Here is a 21,349-nt window from a genome sequence, read left to right as displayed (position 1 = left end):
TCAGCACACAAACCTTTTAAATATTTTCTAAGACTTGTTTTATGGACTCCAGTGCTATTATATATATGTTCAAAATTTTCAGTTTCCAATGTTTTTTGCCAAACATATAGAAATACATTTTAATTTTTGTATGTTGACTTTGTATCCTGAGAATTCCCTAAACTCAATTCCAGTAGCTTTTCTGGTAGATTGTTCGGAATTTTCTACATAGACAATCATTGTAAATCAAAAGTTGTATATCTTATTTTCTTATGTGTGTGCTTTTTTTTTTATTGCCATATTACGCAAGGATGGGCCTCAAACATATTTTTGATCTATCTTTATGCCAATACTACACTCTCTTCAGAGTGGAGAAAGTGAACACTGTATATATGATTTTAATTTTTTAAAAATTTGCTGGGACTTGCATTATGACTCAGCATATGGTCAGTTTTGGTGAATGTTGCACATAAGCTTCCAAAGAATGTATTCTGCAGTTATGTCAGTTGTCATGTTTGTTAACTGTATTATTCAAATTACTTATACACTGTTGCCTTTTTTGGGAGTGGGAAGGTCTGCCTATTCTACTGAAGGAGGTGTGTTAAGATCTCTAATATTCCCTGTCCATTTCCTTTTAAGTAGTTTTCTATTTGTTCTCTATGGATTTTGAGGTGTATATCAATTTGGAGTTGTTAAAACTTCCTGGTTAACTGAAATCACTTTATCATTATGAGATACCCCTCTTTACTCCAAATAATAGTTTCTGCTTCCAGGTCTACTTCTGAAGTTAATGTAACTGTATCAGCTGTTGGCTTAGGTATCCTCCCTCCTCACTGGTTTTTAAGCTTCTCCCATTGTGTTTGGTTCAGTTGCTCAGTTGTGTCCAACTCTTTGTGACCCCATGGACTGCAGCACACCAGGCTTCCCTGTCCATCACCAACTCTGGGAGCTCACTCAAACTAATGTCCATTGAGTCAGTGATGCCATCCAACCATCTCATCCTCTGTCGTTCCCTTCTCCTGACTTCAGTCTTTCCAGCATCAGGGTCTTTTCCAATGAGTCAGTTCTTCGAATCAGGTGGCCAAAGTATTGGAGTTTCAGTTTCCACATCAGTCCTTCCAATGAATATTCAGGACTGATTTCCTTTAGGATTGACTAGTTGGTTCTCCTTGCAGTCTAAGGGACTCTCAAGAGTCTTCTCCAACACCACAGTTCAAAAGTATCAATTCTTTAGTGCTCAGCTTTCTTTATAAGTCCAACTCTCACATCCATACATGACCACTGTAAAAACCATAGCCTTGACTAGACGGACCTTTGTTGGCAAAGTAATGTCTCTGTTTTTTAATATGCTGTCTAGGTTGGTCATAACTTTCCTTCCAAGGAGTTAGCGTCTTTTAATTTCATGGCTGCAGTCACCATCTGCAGTGATTTTGGAGCCCCCCAAAATAAAGTGTGTCACTGTTTCCATTGTTTCCCCATCTATATGCCATGAAGTGATGGGACCGGATGCCATGATTTTAGTTTTCTGAATGTTGAACTCCAAGCCAACTTTTTCACTCTCCTCTTTCACTTTCATCAAGAGGCTCTTTAGTTCTTCTTTGCTTTCTGCCATAAGGGTGGTGTCATCTGCGTATCTGAGGTTATTGATATTTCTTCCAGAAATCATGATTCCAGTTTGTGCTTCATCCAGCCCAGCATTTCGCATGATGTACTCTGCATATAAGTTAAATAAGCAGGGTGACAGTCTACAGTCTTGACATACTCCTTTCCCGATTTGGAACCTATCTGTTGTTCCATTTCCAGTTCTTATTGTTGCTTCTTGACCTGCATACAGATTTCTCAGGAGGCAGGAAGGTGATCTGATATTCCCATCTCTTGAAGAATTTTCCACAGTTTGTGGTGATCCACACAAAGGCTTTGGCATAGTCAATAAAGCAGAAGTAGATGTTTTTCTGGAACTCTCTTGCTTTTTCGATGATCCAATGGATGTTGGCAATTTGATCTCTGGTTCCTCTGCCTTTTCTGAATCCATCTTGAACATCTGGAAGTTCACGGTTCACTTACTGTTGAAGCCTGACTTGGAGAATTTTGAGCATTACTTTACTAGCGTGTGAGATGAGTGCAATCGTGCAGTAGTTTGAGCATTCCTTGGCATTGCCTTTCTTTGGGATTGGAATGAAAACTGACCTTTTCCAGTCCTGTGGCCACTCTTGAGTTTTCCAAATTTGCTGGCATATTGAGTGCAGCACTTTCACAGCATCATTTTTTAGGGTTTGAAATAGCTCAACTGGAATTCCATCACCTCCACTAGCTTTGTTCATAGTGATGCTTCCCACTTGACCGCATTCCAGGATGTCTGGCTCTAGGTGAGCGATCACACTGTTGTGGTTAATCTGGGTCGTGAAGATCTTTATTGTATCGTTCTTCTGTGTATTCTTGCCACCTCTTCTTAATATTTTCTGCTTCTCTTAGGTCCATACCATTTCTGTCCTTTATTGTGCCCATCTTTGCATGAAATGTTCCCTTGGTATCTCTAATTTTCTTGAAGAGATCTCTAGTCTTTCCCATTCTATTGTTTTCCTCTCTTTTCTTTGTGTTGATCAGTTAGGAAGGCTATCTTATCTCTCCTTGCTATTCTTTGGAACTCTGCTTTCAAATGGGTATATATCTTTCCTTTTGCCTTTCGCAAAAGGAACTCTGCTGCCAAATGGGTATATCTTTTCCTTTGTCTTTTGCTTCTCTTCTTTTCTCAGCTATTTGTAAGGCCTCCTCAGACTACCATTTTGCCTTTTTGCATTTCTTTTTCTTGGGGTTGGTATTGATCCCTGCTTCCTGTAAAATGTCATGAACCTTGGTCCATAGTTCTTCAGGCCCTCTGTCTATTAGATCTAATCCCTTGAATCTGTCTGTCACTCCCACTGTATAATTGTAAGGGATTTGATTTAGGTCATACCTGAATGGTCTAGTGGTTTTCCCTACTTTCTTCAATTTAAGTCTGAATTTGGCAATAAGGAATTCATGATCTGAGCCACAGTCAGCTCCTGGTCTTGTTTTTGCTGACTATGTAGAACTTCTCCATCTTTGACTGCAAAGAATATAATCAATCTGATTTCGGTATTGACCATGGTGATGTCCATGTTAAGAGTCTTCTCTTGTGTTGTTGGAAGAGGGTGTTTGCTATGACCAGTGCATTCTCTCGGCAAAATTCTATTAGCCTTTGCCCTGCTTCATTTTGTGCTCCAAGGTCAAATTTACCTGTTACTCTAGGTATCTCTTGAGTTCCTATTTTTGCATTCCAGTCTCCTATAGTGAAAAGGACATCTTTTTTGTGTGTTAGTTCCAGAATGTCTTGTAGGTCTTCACAGAACTGTTTAGCTTCTTCAGCATGACTGGTTGGGGCACAGACTTGGATTACAGTGATATTGTTGAATGGTTTGCCTTGGGAACGAACAAACATTATTCTGTCGTTTTTGTGGTTGCATCCAAGTACTGCATTTCGGACTCTTCTGTTGACTATAAGGGCTACTCCATTTCCTCTAAGGGATTTTTGCCCACAGTAGTAGATATAATGGTCCTCTGAGTTAAATTCACCCACCCCAGTCCATTTTAGTTCACTGATTCCTAAAATGTCGATGTTCACTCTCCTGTTTGATGTCCTCTCCTGTTTGACCACTTCCAATTTACCTTGATTCATGGACCTAACATTCCAGGTTCCTATGCAGTATTATTCTTTAGAGCATTGGACTTTACTTCCTTCACCAGAGTAGGACATAATCAATGTGTTGTTCATATGAATGTCACTCAGTTTTTTATTTTTCAAATGTGAAATAACAATATATGTGATTTATTTGTATATATCAAATAAGTGTTTCATTTTGCCTGTTTTTAGTATATATAAATAGACTCGACTATACATATTATTTTTGCATTCATCCTCAATTTTTGAGACTTATCCATGTTTTATTATACTCATTTATTTTTCTCTGCTGTATAGTACTTCACTATATAAATAATACTGCAGGAGATCTCCTTCGGTCCCACACATGTCTTACAAATACTGTCTTCCCTAAATTTCTATTTCCAGGTTGACCTTTAAGTCAGTATCTCTACTTTAATATAAGGATCTCAATTTAACAATCAAAAGATAATTCTTGATTTCCTACTCTCCTCTTTACCAATCTGTTCCTTTTTCAGTGTTCCATATCTCCTCATGACACCATTTACCCAGCTCTGCAAGAGCCAAAATGGAGATGGAAACATAGTTGGGTTTTTTTTCCCCCCAGATCTGTTTTGTATTATGTGCAGTAACATCAGACCATCCATTTACAAATTTTCTGGTCTGCAAGCAGCTGGAATGAACTAGGCTTGTCTTTGGGATCATGTTGTTTGCGTCCACTTTGGTGAATAAAGAGAAAAGAGCCACCCAGCCGCGGGAACAGAGGGCAGCACACGGGTCCCAGCCGGAACGCAGCAGGAGCGTGCCACACCTGGACACGCAGTGCGGGGACAAGGCCAGCTGCTCTTCATTTGTTTCCAGAGCACATTCATGTCAAAGAGTGAACAGGCTGTCATCACAAGTGATGTGTTATAATCGCTGAGACCTTCAGCCTGAGAAACAAATCCTTGTTTTTCTAAATACTTTACTCTGAAATAAATTTACCAACAAATCCCACAGATTTAGTACAAACAGAACAAATCATATTTGCTTTCCACTTTTCCTTTCTTCAAACACCAAATAAAATGCAGGTGAAGATGAAACACGACGGGAAACTGGTCTACACTAACTGATGTAAACTGAGGCTTATACTAACTTTAAAAAGAATCTAAAAAACTATGGTTAATGTGAATCTACTTAAAGCATTTGGGTACTGCTTTTCAAGTAAGTAACTGTCCTACTGCTAGAACGGGTCTCAGTGGGGTGAATGGATTGTTAAGAATTAACCTTTCCAAGGACTTCCCTGGTGGTCCAGTGGCTAAGACTCTGTGCTCCCAATGCCAGTGGCCTGGGTTTGATCCCTGGTCAGGGAATTAAATCCCACATGCCACAACCGAGAATTCGAAGGCTGCAACAAAGACACAACACAACCAAATAAATGAATATTAAACAACAACAAAAAAATCTTTCCAAAACCCACAAGGCAGATGGCTTGTTCTTTATTTAACTTTGATCACAGACACTTCCCCAGTTTTCCATAAAATGTTCTTGATACTGCTACAGTATCATGGCATAGTATTATGGCAATTTTCTATAAAATGCTCTTGATACTGCTGTAGTATCATGGCATAAGAGATTCAAAGTGCCACGAGACATAAGGACTAGTTTTTTCATTGTAAACCATGATGCTAGGTAATGTTTGGGAACATCTGATATGGATGGTCAGATGAAAGATACCAAAATGTTACACATTTAGCTTTACATTGAGGGATTAGCAGGAGACAGACTGACTGGACTGCAGTAAATATGGTAGGGTATGATGAAGCTTTCTTTATGGTCCAGCTCTCACAGCTGTTGTGTGACTACTGGAAAAACCATTGCTTTGACTGTATACATCTTTCTGGCAGATTGATATCTCTGCTTTTTAATATGGTCTAGGTTTGTCATAGCTTTTCTTCCAAGGAGCAAACATCTTGTAATTTCATGGCTGCAGTCATTATCCACAGTGATTTTGGAGCCCAAGAAAATAAAATCTGTTACTGTTTCTGATTTTCCCCCATCTATTTGCTATACATAAAGTGATGGGACTGGATGCCATGATCTTAGTCTTTTGAATGTGAGTTTTAAGCCAGCTTTTTTCACTATCCTCTTCTCCCTCATCAAGAAGCTCTTTAGTTCCTCTTTGCTTTCTGCCATTAAACTGGTATCATCTGCAAATTTGAGGTCACCGATATTTCTCCCAGCAGTTTTGATTCCAGCTTGTGATTCACCCAGCCCAGTATTTCTCATGATGTACTCTGCATGTTAGTTAAATAATTGGAGTGACAGTATACAGTCTTGAGGTACCCCTTTCAGTTTCTGTCAGTTCATCTCTGTATCCCATCTGTATCACAGATGATTTTATAAGATCAATCTCCCAAGTCACATTCTCTGTTTGCTTGTTTCTAATCTCCATTGATAACCATCCAAAATTTTGAACTCCAGTAATTTTTTTTCATTTATGAATGTTTCAGATTTGCCTAGCTTTTAATAAGATAGAAAGTTTGCAACATCTATTTGCAGAACCATAGATGGACCCAGAGATTGTCATACTGAGTGAAGTCAAAGAGAAATGTCGAATGACATCCCTTATATGTGGAACCTAAAAAGAAAGGATAAAAATGAACTTATTTACAAAATAGAAACAGACTCACAGCCTTAACAGAACAAACTTGTGGTTGCCAGTGGGACGGATGGGGGAAGAGAAAGTTAGGGAGTTTGGGATAGACATGTACACACTGCTATTTAAAATGGATAATCAACAAGGACCTACCATATAGTACATGGAACTTTGCTCAATGTTATAGGGCAGCCTGGATAGGAGGGGAGTTTGAGGGAGAATGGATACATGTTATCATATGTATGGCTGAGTCCTTTTGCTGTGAGTGAGCAAATGAGCGAGTGAAAGTTGCTCAGTTGTGTCCGACTTTTTTGCGACCCCATGGACTGTAGCCCACCACGCTCCTCTGTCCATGGGATTCTCCAGGCCAGAATACTGGAGTGGGTAGCCTTTCCCTTCTCCAGGGGATCTTCCCAACCCAGGGATAGAACCCAGGTCTCCTGCATTGCAGGTGGATTCTTTACCAGCTGAGCCTCCAGGGAAGCCCGAGCCCTTTTGCTGTATACCTCAAAACATCACATTGTTAATTGGCCATACCCCAGTTTAAAAGAAAAAATTTTTTAATTTGCTTAACTTTCAAATAATGTTTTCTATATTTTCATATCTAATTATTATTTTATGGTCTTTCAGATTATTCTCTTTGCAGTTTTTAAATAATGAATTCTCCTATTTGCATCTGCTGACTCTTCCTCCTGGTAGTTCATGGCCTGCTGTAGATTGTGTGTGAGCGTAATCTTAGAATCTTCCCTCCATGGTAATCCTATGGGACCTGATCTGAAACTGCTTTTATAGGGCACTTTTGTATTTGCTTCTGCAAGGGTCCTAGAGTTCATTGGTTAGTTTTTGGCTTGTGGTTCCTACAGCTATATGCTTAGCATAAACCCAGCCTTAAGCTTACCTGTGGCGCAGGTATTCTGGGGTTCTGATTTCTCTTGGATGACGTGGGGATTTGGGGTCACGGACAGTTCTGCCTGTCCTGTTTCAATACATGAACTCTCTGAGGCTTTATGGAGAGAATTAAGTTATAGTTCCTCTTTCTCCTGTAAGCCAGAAACCATGGCTCTTGCCCCTACACAGATAATAGGATCTCAGCCTCTATATTCTTCAACAGAACTTCACTGGTTGGAGGGAATTTATCAGAGATTGGTAGGAACCCCTTCTTGAAACAGGAGGCAATTTTAAAACACATTTGGTTGCACCGGATCTACACTGTGGCATGCAGGACTGTTAGTTGCAGCATGTGGGATCCAGTTCTCTGACCAGGAATCAAATCTGGGCCCCATCATTGAGTGTGCAGAGTCTTAGCCACTGGACCACCGAGAAGTCCCAGGAGGCAACTTTTAAAAATTCTTATTGTGGGGAATGCATGTAACTCTATGGCTGATTCATATCAATGTGTGACAAAACCCACTGAAATGTTGTGAAGTAATTAGCCTCCAACTAATAAAAAAAAAAAAAAAAATCAGGAAAAAAAAATAAAAATTCTTATTGAAGTATAGTTGCTTTACAATGTTAATTTCTACTGTACAACAAAATAAATTAGCCATATATATATATATATATATATATATATATATACCCTCCCTTCCCCTCTGGATTTCCTTCCCATTCTAGTCACCAGAGAGCATTAAGTAGGTTCCCTGTGCTATACAGTAGGTTCTCATCAGTTATCTGTTTTATACATAGTATCAATAGGCTTCCCTGATGGCTCAGTGATAAAGAATTTGCCTGCAATGCAGGAGACTCAGGTTTGATACCTGGTGTCGGGAACATCCCCTGGAGCAGGAAATGGCAACCCATTCCAGTATTCTTGCCTGAGAAATCCCATGGACAGAGGAGTCTGTCAGTCCACAGTTTATGGAGTCACAAGAGTGAGACATGGCTTCGCGACTGAACACCGACAACAGCAATCAGTTCTGTGTGTGTCAACCCCAATCTCCCGGTGCCTCCCCTCCCCCTTGGCATCTGTATATTCCTTCTCTACTTCTCTATTTCTGCTTTGCAGATAAGATCATCTGTACCATTTTTCTGGACTCCACATATATGTGTTAATATACAGCATGTTTTTCTGACTTCACCATGCATGACACTCTAGGTCCATCCATGTCTCTACAAACGACCCAGTTTTGTTCCTTTTTTATGGCTGAGTGATAGCCCATTATGTAAATGCACCACGTCTTTATCCTTCCCTCTGTTTACGGACATTTAGGTTGCTACCATGTCCTGAGTGTTGTAAATACTGTTGCAGTGAACATTGGTGTAGCTGTGTCTTGTTGAATTCTAGTTTTCTCTGTGTATATGCCCAGTAGTAGGATTGCTGGTTCATATGGTAGTTCTAATTTTTTAAGGAACCGCCATACTGTTTTCCATCAATTTACAGTCCCACTAAGGAGGTTCCCTTCTCTTCTTACCCTCTCCAGCATTTAGTTTGTAGATTTTTTGATGATGACTGTTCTACCCAGTGGGAGGTGATACCTCATTGTAGTTTTGATTTGCATTTCTCTAAAAATTAGCAATGTAGAGCATCTTTTCATGTTTGTTGACCATCAGTATGTCGTCTTTGGAGAAATGTTGAGTTAGGTCTTTCACCCATTTTTTTTTTTTTTTTTTGATTGGGCTTTTTTTTTTTTTATATTGAGCTGCATGAATTGCTTGTATATTTTAGAGATTAATCATTTGTCAGTTGCTTTGTTTGCAAATATTATCTCCCATTCTGAGGGTTGTCTTTTTGCCTTATAGTTTCCTTTGCTGTGCAAAAGGTTTTAAGTTTAATTAGGTCCTGTTTATTTTTGTTTTTATTTTCATTATGCTTAAGTGGGTCAAAAAAGATCTTGCTGTGATTTATATCACAGAGTGTTCTGCCTATGGTTTCCTTCAAGAGTTTTATAGTGTCTGGCCTTACATTCAGGTCTTTAATCCATTCAGAGTTTATTTCTGTCTGTGGTATTATGGAGTGTTCTAATATCATTCTTCTTCATGTAGCTGTCCAGTTTTCCCACAGGACCAGCAGGTAAGTCCCAAGATGCAGTTTTTGATGTATGACACTGACTTGTTGGATGGCAAATATTTTTTGTTGATTGGCACAACTGAAGTTTTTGCTTTATAGCCTCACATTGTCTACTCTGGCACTTAACACATGCTCCTATAGTCAACTTCACTTAGATTCCACTGATGCCAGCAAGTGTTCTGGGATATTGAGGTCGTCTGTCTTTAATCAGGACATGTAAGACTATACTGAGATTAAGTATCTGGAACAGTGCTTTTTTTTTTTGATACAGTGCTTTTTATTTTTCTGTAATTTCTGTTATGTTCTTATAGTCTCCCCACTTTGCCTCTAAGTGGTCACATTCCCAAATAGCTTTACTGTGTGCTATACAGAATGGATGTTCTGTATAAAGTCAAGAATTTCCTTTTGGTCTTGTATTGAATTTGACATAAATTCTCAATAATGAAAAAAATAACCATTAGAAAGAAAAAAGATGTTTTTCTTTTTTTTTAGGATGTATCTAATCTTTTGCTTTTTCTAGTGATCATTTCCTACAAATAACACACAGTTACACATATTTTACAGTTAAATCTTTTTTTTATTCTCTTGTGGAATGCTATGTTTAATGTTACAGTATGGTTGTCAAAGCTACTGAAATGTGACACATGTCCATGTCTAAATGCTGCAGAACAGTATAACTTTAAACAAAGTTATTTTACAGCTGAGGTCTGATGGTTTTTAAACCGATGCCTATGTGTATGGCCAGCCACAAACCTGGGGGATGTCTATTTCCTGTACATGTATATACAAATATATCCATACATATTTATATGCACACAGGCATGTATTAATTTATGTGTGAAATTTATAAAATTATATACATACACATACATGCATATCTATATACATATACCCACCCTTGCTATGGAGCTCACTTTTCTAACACTAATCAGCTTCATGCCCAATTATTGCTGCCCAGTATAACTACATGATTTTAGTGCCAATACCAAGCACCTTTTCAGATGCAGGACAGGTATGCCTGTGCATATAGATATGTGTATTGATGTATGTTTGTGTATATAAAGGAATCATTTCTCCCTTTTATGCTTCAGTCATGCATTACTACAATGAACAGTCTTTTCACCATAGGTTTTGAAATTCTAAACAGTGTAAAATCTACTTCTGGAAAACTGTATATGTTCATAGTTACAAAAAATATATTATATATATGATTGAAACCTATTGAGTACATATGTTCTCTGAATCTGGCTATATCCTAGCCCTTAGATAAATTAAAAAAACACCCTCTTAACAGGATGTTATGATAGGCTTAAATAGAACATTACCTGTATTTAGAATAGTTGATAATATTTTAAAAGTTGACAAAATGATGTTAAAGATTTGAAAAACACTATGCCTCTGCATTAAATATATAAACGTTTCCACCAAGGGCCTGGTTCAATTCATTCTAAGATTCTCATGTTCCAAGCATTACCAATAATTGTAGTCATTATTCTTAAAATTATGGCTCATTAAGGCTTTTATAAAAAAAAAAAAAAGCCCTAGTTTTTAATCATTTATAAAAAACAAGTTCTATTTAAAAGAAAACATGTACATGAAGACTAAAGTACGCGGATGCTCTCCTGTACAAAGCGTGACTGTGTAAGATCGGCGGTGCGTTCCTGGTAAGAACACCCCACGCAGCACGTGTAAACCTGGCTTGGTTCCTCTGCTCTGCAGCTATTCAGCACGTAGAATTTAAACCATTTTTCACATTAACATTTAAATTTAATACAGTGCAAACGTTTGAGAATAACTTGTTCCCCCCAGTGAAACAAGGACCAGCGTTATGCTGAATATTCTTCAGATCTATTTACAAATTGAGCTAAAAGTTCACCATAAACTTTGAAATTTGCTGAATATCAGCAGAAATGTTACTGAACTAGCAGCAATTGCATTTACAATATTTGATAGTTATTTGAGAGAATGCATAAAATTTTCCAGGCTGTACTCTGAATCATATTGCTCTTGATCCCAAAGATCACTCAGGTTTTCAAGAATTGATCTCATACTTGTTTTTCCAGAAGTAGAAGTGTCAGCTTTTTCTGCTTTGCCATCCTTTAATTGGAAGAAAGATAAAATGGAAGATTTCAAAAATTTTATTTTTCTTTAAAATACCACAGTTGTTTCTAACAGTGCACTTTTCCAACAGAGTTGAAAACACTTCAAACTATGTGGGGAAGCTCATGATCTCATAAGATAGCCTATTCTGTTTTCCACTGCCCTAATAATTTACTGTTTTATGGTTTTTATTTGAGAAGAATTTTAAGAACATTGCAAAGAACTCATTGTTATCTGTGTCAGACTGGGCTCTATCATTCTTCCTCCCTGTATATAGATTACAAAATTAGATATGTAAATTATCAGCCTTTCCCCAAACCAATGCAGAGTAAGTTGTAGATATTATTTATGCCCCTTTACCCCAAGAACAAGGACATTCTTATATAACCAGAGTACAAAGTACAAAAATCAAGATGACCTCATATATTCAGATTTTGCTAGTAAGATGGTTTATGGCAACAGCTCTTGCTTCCTTGGAAGACCCCTTGAGCCCAGAAAGAAGTCACCCATAAGAACATTCTAATGAAATAAAAATACATTTGAAGCAATCCATGTTTCTTTGAGCCTTTTTTCTAGGTTACACAGATCTTGTTCTCTCTACCTTATCTTATATGACATGCTTAAGGAACCTTTCTCCATTCTGGCCACCTTTTGGGGACTAATTTGTTACTGCCACACCCAGAATCAGACAATATTCTAAACATGGCTTAACATACAGAGGGGAACTACTTTCTCTAAAATTTGGACGTGCTAACCCTGTTATTACAGCTGGTTTAACTGCATTATATAAAGCCATCTCTTACCATAATTTATACTGAGTGTACAATTGATTTTCTGAACCTACACAGGACTTGAAATCAACCCTATTCATTTTACATTATTAAACTGACAGTATTTCCAGCTGGTGCATTCTTTGCTAATGGATTGTTATCTATTAGTTCTGTCATCCACAATAACAAAAATACCCATTATCTTCATACCTTTGTGGTAATATAGGCATTGTTATCCTGCCAAGGCTGAAGATGCTCAGAGAAGTTAATTTGCTTCGAGTCACCAGTTAATAGGAGGCAGGGCAAGGAATGGAGAGTCAGGTCTAGCTGACTCGAGATAGTTCCTACCCACTAAAGGACAGCTAAGGAAAGAAAACCCAGGGAGCACTCTAGAGCCATCAATCAGAAAGTCAAAACTTCAAACATTCCCTAGTATCCGAGAGTTTTATCTGGACATAAAAAATGCCCTCAAAGGGTTATCTAGTTGATACTAAAGTGAACACCTTTGCTGCCCCTTTTAATACTTTTACCAAGTAGTGCCAGGAAGTCTGTGAACACATATTATAAATACAAAAATTGTATAAGTTCTTTACCTTATCAAGAGTAAACAGATCAAGGAGTTGATCTGTCCCCATACTCTGCAAACTAGAATTCTCTTGGCTAATAACAGTATTTGCTATGTTCATCTTGAATTTCTGCAAACCCATTATTTTCTCTTCCAGTGTTCCTCTGGTTATCAATCGGTACACATTAACCACACGTTTCTGAGTGAGAAAAAGAAGCAACTGTAGCACAAATAAATGGATAAGCTTTGAGATTTACCAAATCACAGGGGTTTGTATGATACTTGACTACTACTGAATTAGGACTGCGGGTTTTTTTTTTAAATCTGTGCCCAAGACCTTAAAATGTTTGCAATCACAGAATATTAGGAATGGATAGTATCCCAAGTTTTCTTGGCCCAAGCACCTCATTTAATGTGTGAGGAAGTCGTGCAACAAAATTAAGTGACTTGCCTAATGTCACAACACTTATTAACATAAAAATAGGAACTTAAACCAAGACTTTGTCTTTTGGGGGAAGTATTTTTCCCAGTGTGCAAGTTAACACCTGTGAGTGTTGACTTTTTACCTGCCCAATGCGATGGGCCCGGTCCATGGCTTGTAGATCACGCATGGGATTCCAGTCATGCTCCACAAATACCACTGTATCAGCGCCTGTTAAGTTAAGCCCCAGGCCACCAACATGAGTTGTAAGTAAAAGAACATCTATGGATGGATCATTGTTAAACCTAAAAACATAGATATTAAAAAAAATAAAATTAGTACATTGCTTCCTAAAGTTCTAATAATAGACACTTTAAAGTTTAATATTAAAGAGCACAAATAAGAACATTGCTTTATAAATCCATGATATAGCCATTTCTGTGACCACCAGAGCTGAGACTACCTTCTTTTAAATATACACATCTTTAGTAATAGAAAAAAAAGGTATTCTAGAACATGTTAGAAATTTCATACCTAGCAATTAAGTCCAATTGCAAAATGTACTTGAGTAATTTTCAAAAATGGAACACTAAGACAAAACCCAACTATGAATCTTTAACATATGGAGACAGAATAGTGTGGGAAAAGGTCAGACCAGTCAGGGAAGGCAGAAGATTAGGGTGGTAAGGGTTGCTAAAATCATACTAGTCCTAGAAGATATTGACAAAGGACATGTAGTAGCTTCTAGGAAAAAGAAAAACTAACATTACCGAGCTATCATTTATTACTGACTCTAAGACAAACACTGGGCTTTACTTTATATGCTTTACATTATTTGTTACAGTAGCTCTATAAGGATATTACTGTTTCAAAAAGATCCAGGCTGTGTGGATAATAAACATTAGTGCTCAAGAGAACACTGCTTTGATGGTGGAGTTTGGAGTCAAACCTGGGTTTTAAGTTCTTTCATAGGTCTCTGTTTTGTGCCTTAAGATCTCTTAGGAATGCCTGTTAAAAATGCTTTGAAGTCAGCAGCCTGCATGACAGATCCTAGGAATCTGCAGTTTATAAACAATGAACCACTGAGATTTCTAAAGCAGACCACATGTAAGAAACACTGCACTCAGAGACTGCTTCCAAGCCAGGCCAGCTTCCAACTTGTTCTCAGTGCAGATGGAGAGATGAGGCAAGAGCATAGTTAAGGCACCTGTTTGCCACCTCTTACCCCCAACCACCAAATACAGATGAAGGGGAAATAGTTACCTCTCTGTTTTGATGCCTTAAACTTCTTTCATGCCCTTAAGGATGCTTTCCTAATACAGTTCTTTCCCCCTAGCTAAACAAACTACTCAATTACATTTCTGCAGTTCTGTATTTTAAAAAGGTAAAGATTTAGTTGGGTTGAAAAATATAATAATAAAGCACACTTTCAGATATTTAGTCAAAGTAGTTCGTGGGCAAACTTGTATGTAAGTAATGGTAATACACTTACCGTGAAACAATGGAATGCCTCTGACCAGGAGGTATGCTACCATCCAATCTCAAGTAAGTGACAGAGGGTAAATGAGGTTTGAGAAGATCATGCTCTACTATATCAAGCATGCTTTTAAGTTGACAGAAGATCAGTATCCTGTGCTGGGCTACTACAGACTCTGTGCCACTCTCGGAAGTACTGCCATTTCCCAAACCACAGTCCAACAGCAACTTGAAGAAAGAATCACTTGTTATATACAGGTGTCCCATAAAAGAAGGCAATCAATCTCACTGAAATAAATGCTTCTCTTTGTGGTGAGAAAAGGTTAACTTACCTGTAACCTGAAAAACAGGTAAGCATTTTGGGCTATTGTTATGTAATATTTTCTACTCTAGCCCATGTGAAATCAAAACTCTTCATCCATTAGTTATTCTCAATAAAACTTAAGCCAGAAAAGCTATAAAAAGCTAAAACAATAACTGAAGTCTAGATTTTAAAACAGGCTTTTTTTTAAGGGTAGATAAACTAAAAGCTGAGTTTTGCAATAAGGAGCTCACAATCTGTGGTATGATGTACTACAAGTGGTATGAGTAAAATGGCAGAGTAAGCAGTTTCTAGAAAAATAAATTCAAATGGTCCACAAGACCATACATTATAATCAGAGTGATAATCACAGTGACAAAAAAAGAAATCTTGAAAACAGCAAGGGAAAAGTGACTCCCACCACCCCTGCACTGCATGATTTGTGGGATCTTAAGTTTCCTGATCAGGGATCAAAACCCAGGCCCTGGCAGTGAACGTGCCGAGTCCTGATCACTGGACCACCAGGGAATGCCCAGAAGTGACTTCATGCGAAAGGGATTCTCAGTGAGATTAACACCTGTTTTCTCATCAGAAGCCATAGAGTTCATTATCAGGAAAGTGAAAAGAATCAACAGAATTGGAGAAAGTATCTGCAAATTACATATCTGATAAAAGCTTAACATCTAGAATATAAACTCCTAAAACTCAACCAAAAGAAACAGTCCAATGAAAAAAATAGTCGAAAGACTTCAACAGGTATTTCTTCAAAGAAGATATGTCTTAATAAGGACATGAAAAAAACACCATTATTAATCATTAGGGAAAACTAATCAAATCAACAGTGTGACACCATCTCATACCTACAGTGATGGTTAAATTAAAAAAAGGAAAATCTTGGTGAGGATGTAGAGAAATCAGAACCCTGGCACATGGCTTGCAATGTAAACGTTACAGCCACTGTGGAAAGGTTTGGTAGTTCCTTAAAAAGCTAACCATAGACTAGCTATGTAATCCAGCAGTTTCCCGCACATCTATACCTAAAAGAACTCAAACAGATACCGATAAGGTGATGTTCACTGCGGCATTATCCACAATAGCCAGAGGTGGAAACCACCCACGTGTCCACCAGCACACGACTGGCTAAACAAAATGTGGTTTGCCGTGCTGTGCTTAGCTATGTCTGCCTGTGACCCCGCGGACCACAGCCTCCAGTCTCCTCTGTCCAGGGGGTCCTCTAGGCAGGAATACTGGACTGGATTGCTGTGCCCTCCTCCAGGGGACCGTCCTGAACCAGAGACGGAACCCTCGTCTCCTGCCCTGCAGGTGAATTCTTCACCATCTGAGCTACCAGGGAAGCCCACAACGCGGTGGCGGTGGTGGTAATAACAGCAACAACAGAATTTTTATTTGGCCATAAAAATGAAGTACTGATACATGCTGTGACGTGAAGGAAACTTGAAAATAAGTGAAACTAGCCAATCACAAAAGAACAAATATGTAATCCCACTTACATGAAATATTTAGAACAGGCATATTCATACAAAGTAGATTAGAGGTTCCCAGGGTTATGGAAAGGAAAGTGGGAAGTTACTGCTTATTGGTAGTTTCAGGCCTTCTCTGGCAGCTGGGTGGTTAAGACTCCCTATGCAGGGGGCACGGGTTCAATCTAAGATCCTGTGTGCTGCATGGTGCAGCCAAAAATAAATACAGGTACAGAGTTTCTATCTGGATGATGGAAAAATTCTGGGATAGTGGTGATGGGTACATAACACTGAATGTAATTAATGCCACAGAATTCTACATTTCAAAAACAGTTAAAGTGGCATTTGCTATACTTTACCACAAGTTTTTTAAAAGCTGTATCGAAAATTTAACAAAGCAAATTTTTTGAAAATGGTAAACACATCAGTAATCTTTTGGAAAAGCAAATTTACCTACTGTTACAGATCAGGAATGTGCAACATACATCTAACACTTAAAAGATGTACTTACTTGTTTCAAAGCTGAGAGTTTAGGGGCATGCTGAATATCATGGAGAGAAGAATTCTGAGCTGCAAGTTTTTCAGTAGTACTCTTGAACTCTGGATGCTGAGGTGTTAAGACTAATGCTGGATGGTTGCACAGTTTTCGTAAGTACTGTAATGCCTTTAAGAGAGAAAAAAGTATATATAAGTCTCTTTCACACGACACAAATATTTGTATCTGCGTCTTTTCCTGTGCTACTGCATCTGTCTAGAATGCCTTTCTTCATCTTCTTACTACTTCAAGAACCAGTTCACATATCTTATCTGTGATGTCTTCATCTATGCTTCTTGTGCAATTTGTGTTTATTTCTGTGAGAGAATTTATAACATATAAATTGTATTGTGATGTCTATCTTCCCTACTAGACCCATGACCTTCTCATGACACAAGGTCTTATTAGTTCCTATAGCTAACCCTTTTGAACTAGAAGTGCCTGATAATGTTGCTAGATGATTCTAGAATTAGACATCATTTCCTAAAGGAAGGTTCCTCAAACTTTAGTGGGTATGAAAACTACACAAGACCCTTTTAAATTTGTAAATCTCTCCCCTCTACACAGTACTTTGATTCAGCAGGTCGGTGGTGGGAAAGGGAAGGCAGAACTATGTAGTCGGGTTTGAGAATCAGAGCCCTCTAAGGTCTTCGTTTCCTTTCTCTGATTCAGCCATACCCTTGTCTTTTGTCATTTACTTGGCCTATGACTGGGTCTCATTTTTGGCACACAGATTTGCATCAGTAAGCTCCACTGCTGGGCACTATGATAGAAACTGGGAGAGGTATGAGCTTTCAAAATCGCCTTTTCCCATTTCTATCTTTAAAAATGCTGTAGTATTTTAATATCTTGTTAACAAGGGGGGGGGGGGTTGGAAGATATTCTACAGTGGAATATTTCAAAAGGGAAAGAAAAAATGAGTTGACGCTTTCTCTTTGTCCTCAAGCACATTCATCATCTGTCTCAGGACTTCTGTACTGTATGTAATATCTCTGCCTGGAATCATTTCCTCCCACGCATCTACATGCCTCAACCTTCATTCAGATTTTTGCTCAAATGTCACCTTCTCAGTGACATCCCTGATCACCCTGTTGAAAAACTACAACCTACCCTGACTCCTATTCTGTATAAGCCCATAGTTGATTTTTACATGATACATGTTTTTTTATATTTTTCACCCCTAGGGTCTTGTTCACTGCTTTAATTAACCCCTGAGGTTAGAAAAATTACTGCCTTGTGGTAGGTATTCAAATATTTTTTGAATAGGAAACAAAAATTCTCTATTTTAAAACTCTTCATGTAATAACATATTAATTTTAATATTACCTATTGCTAATTATGAACATGAAAATTAATTAAATTGGCACTTTTACCTATTTTCAAGAATGTATACACAAAACTGAAAAAATTAGATAAACCCATATTTCAGTGTTTCATATAAACATTGCTGTACTGAAGCGCGTTCTTCAGCAACATTTACAAAGGGGGCTGTAACATGTACCTGGAACACATGACCTGTAGCTTTAAGCTTTGGTTTCTCGGTTTCTTCAGAAAGTGCAGCTGAAGAAACTGTTTCATCAACGTCGCACTTGGCACGAGACTTAGCAAAATCCTCATAGAGTTGAACCTGTAAATTCCCCCACAAAAGCAGTGAGTATATTTATTTTCAGTTGTTCAAAACATAACTAGAAAAGGTCAGTAAGAACAGCAATGTAAATTAGCCCTCATCAAAGAAAATAAATTACGCAACCTACTTGAATATAGATGATCCACTGCATCGTGGTAAATTCCTTTTAAATTACATTTAGAAAACAAGTTTAACACATTGTTCAGCTGCTAAAATATTTTTCAAAAAATAGTCAAATAATCCTAAATTCAATTTTCCCACTCTATTCAAGAAGGTAAATACGTTACGGATAAAAGAGAACCTGAACCCTTACAAGTAAATGAGGAAATCTTCCTTAAGTGAAGCTACATGGTCAAGACCCTAACAGGTATGTTTCAAAAGACCAAGTTTTAAAAAAGATACTAACCACAGAACCCACACCAAGTTTAAAGTATTTCCTTAAGAGTCTGGGTTCCTGCCGTGTGTATGTTAAAACGATGTGAAAGGGAAGAAAATCTACAGTGCTAAAGAACAGAAGTCAGAGAATAAAAACCTGTAGATGCAAAACAAACCCAGATGTCACTTCCCTCTCCAGCTCCCTTCCTCCAGACTACTTAAATGTGTTTTATGCTGATGTTATATACCACTATAATATCTCAGGTTTTTTCATATGGCACCTTTTCTTTATCATACTTAAAGTCTTCATCTCATTACCTCTAAAATTTTTCTTTCAAAAAATATTAATCCGATTTTTACAAACAAGGGATAGAGGCCGAGAGATGATGTAGATAATATCACAGAGCTCTTAGCATTTAAATTAATGTTTTGTCCACAAAACTGAAGTTGGATAGATAAATACTAAAAGGTTAACTGTCTATATATACTGGAGGGGAAAGGAGCTATTTTGCAGATACGTCTGTGCATCTTTTATTCATTGGAACCAAACTGAAATAGACTGATGCTTACTAACCTAGAACACAACATAAACATTCAAAGAGAAAATTCTGTTTATAGGCCATATTTTACTAAGACAAGAGATAGCTTCCCCTTACAAAAATACCACACACACACAAATACTACACAAGGAAAGGCATACGATAAATGCCTTTGACAATGGTCTCTATGTACAAAACTAGAACTGGGCAGAAGCCAATACTTCTCTTGAAAATTTACTGGCAATACTTTAGAAGAGATGAGGTCCCACTTCCCAACTCAGCCCTGATGTATACACCTATAATGCTGCTGTAAGGAAAAGACATCACAGGCAGACTTCTGGCCCTAAAAAAACACTGGCTTACTTCTTTATCACTGGCTTACTTCTTACTTATCATTTTAATGTTCCAACTTTTTCAATTAACTTGAGACATATAACAAAGCAATTATGACAAAAGATTTTGTTTTAATGCTGTGTTGAAAATGCACAAACCCAAATGTGTACTTATATACGCAAATAGATTCATTTAGGTTTTATCTACACTTGTTTGAAACAGAATATTCCTGAAGTCTAAGGAAGTAGAAGCTACATGAGAGCAATAAAACCAAAGGCTAAACCCCTTTACTCACTACTTTTGTGACTTCTTCAAAGCATTCTAGTAATAAACACAGCATCAACAACCACAATCACCAGATTCCTAACCTGGAGAGGACTGAGAGTACAGTAATAGTCTTGAATAATTTTGGGTGGTAGATCCTGTAAAACATCTTCTTTCATTCTTCTCAAAAGAAATGGCAGGACCTGGCGGTGCAGTGCATCCATTGCAAGGACACCTGTTAATAATTATTAACAGAATTAATTTTATTCTATTATTCTTATTAATTTCTCTAATAATAAAATTAAATGACTTCCCCCAAAGTCGATATAAATTATATTCACTTGCATAGAATATATAATGGTATCTCTTTTTCCTACCTGCTTCTTGTTCTCGACTGGAGCTTCGAGCATCCCTACTTGCTAATATAGGTTTACCATACCGAGCAGCAAACTGGCGTTCAGTCCCCAAAAATCCTGGCATAAGGAAATCAAATAATGACCACAGCTCCAAAACGTTGTTCTGAATATAAGAAAGGAACACCAGTTATCTTGTGTACTAGGATTATTTCCTTACACTTAAAAATGGAACATTAATGAAAGCCCACTGTAGTAACATAGATGAGAGAGATTATCACTATATTTCTGTATATGAGTCTATATTTTATTGTGTAAAATCTGGAGAAAATACTCTATCCTATTTAGAGGAACTTTCAAGTCTTTTCCACCACAATAAGCCTTGGTGCACAGTACCAATCTTTTTGGTCAGTTCTATCAAGTAGTAAACAGAGCAGAAAGATGAATACGTTTCTGGTTTTTTTTTTGAGACTAAGATTAACAGCAAGATTTAAGAAATTTGGCTAACATCACCATTTATTCAACGCAGGAAAACCTAGAAGAGTGGTTACAGGTCATGTCTACCCAGTATTTATGGGTCATGAGAAAAGGCACAGGTTCTTTCCAATTCTACTTGGAGTTTCACAAAACAAAAACCAAAAAACACCCCCACACTTTTCCATTTTGGATGCTTCCCCAGTATGTGTGGATCCTAAGGTACCATCCTATCTGTTTACCCCTTCCAGAAGCCCTTCTCACCCTGCTTAAGCTCTGGCTCACTGTGGTGGGTTGCCCTCCTGAAGTGAAACCCTTCTAATTGCACTTGGGCTTTGCCTCCTGACAGATGGGCTACCAAAGCCTAAAATCACATTTTAAATATGAGATTTAAAACCTGGTTTGCTCAGATACTGCTATATACCAAATGAACCA

General features: G+C 37.8%; 1 protein-coding gene across 2 annotated transcripts in view; it reads right to left on the bottom strand.

Annotated features, from left to right (window-relative positions):
- Positions 1-9,856: 9,856 nt before the first annotated feature.
- The window catches only part of BTAF1 (B-TFIID TATA-box binding protein associated factor 1), an 85,653-nt gene continuing 74,160 nt past the window's right edge, over positions 9,857-21,349 (bottom strand). For both annotated transcript variants that reach the window (XM_061162176.1, XM_061162177.1), the window contains 8 exons: positions 20,465-20,606; positions 20,192-20,322; positions 18,451-18,576; positions 16,926-17,078; positions 14,649-14,860; positions 13,302-13,461; positions 12,764-12,934; positions 9,857-11,397 (listed from right to left, as the gene is read on the bottom strand). In XM_061162176.1, coding sequence (XP_061018159.1) covers positions 11,254-11,397; positions 12,764-12,934; positions 13,302-13,461; positions 14,649-14,860; positions 16,926-17,078; positions 18,451-18,576; positions 20,192-20,322; positions 20,465-20,606 — 1,239 coding nt within the window. In that variant the 3' untranslated portion in view covers positions 9,857-11,253. The remainder of the gene's footprint in view (positions 11,398-12,763; positions 12,935-13,301; positions 13,462-14,648; positions 14,861-16,925; positions 17,079-18,450; positions 18,577-20,191; positions 20,323-20,464; positions 20,607-21,349) is intronic.

This window comes from Dama dama, chromosome 15 (genome assembly GCF_033118175.1).
Source record: "Dama dama isolate Ldn47 chromosome 15, ASM3311817v1, whole genome shotgun sequence".
NCBI lineage: Eukaryota > Metazoa > Chordata > Mammalia > Artiodactyla > Cervidae > Dama > Dama dama.
The sequence above is the reverse complement of the archived record's forward strand: the minus strand, read 5'-3'. Positions and strand labels throughout refer to the sequence as shown.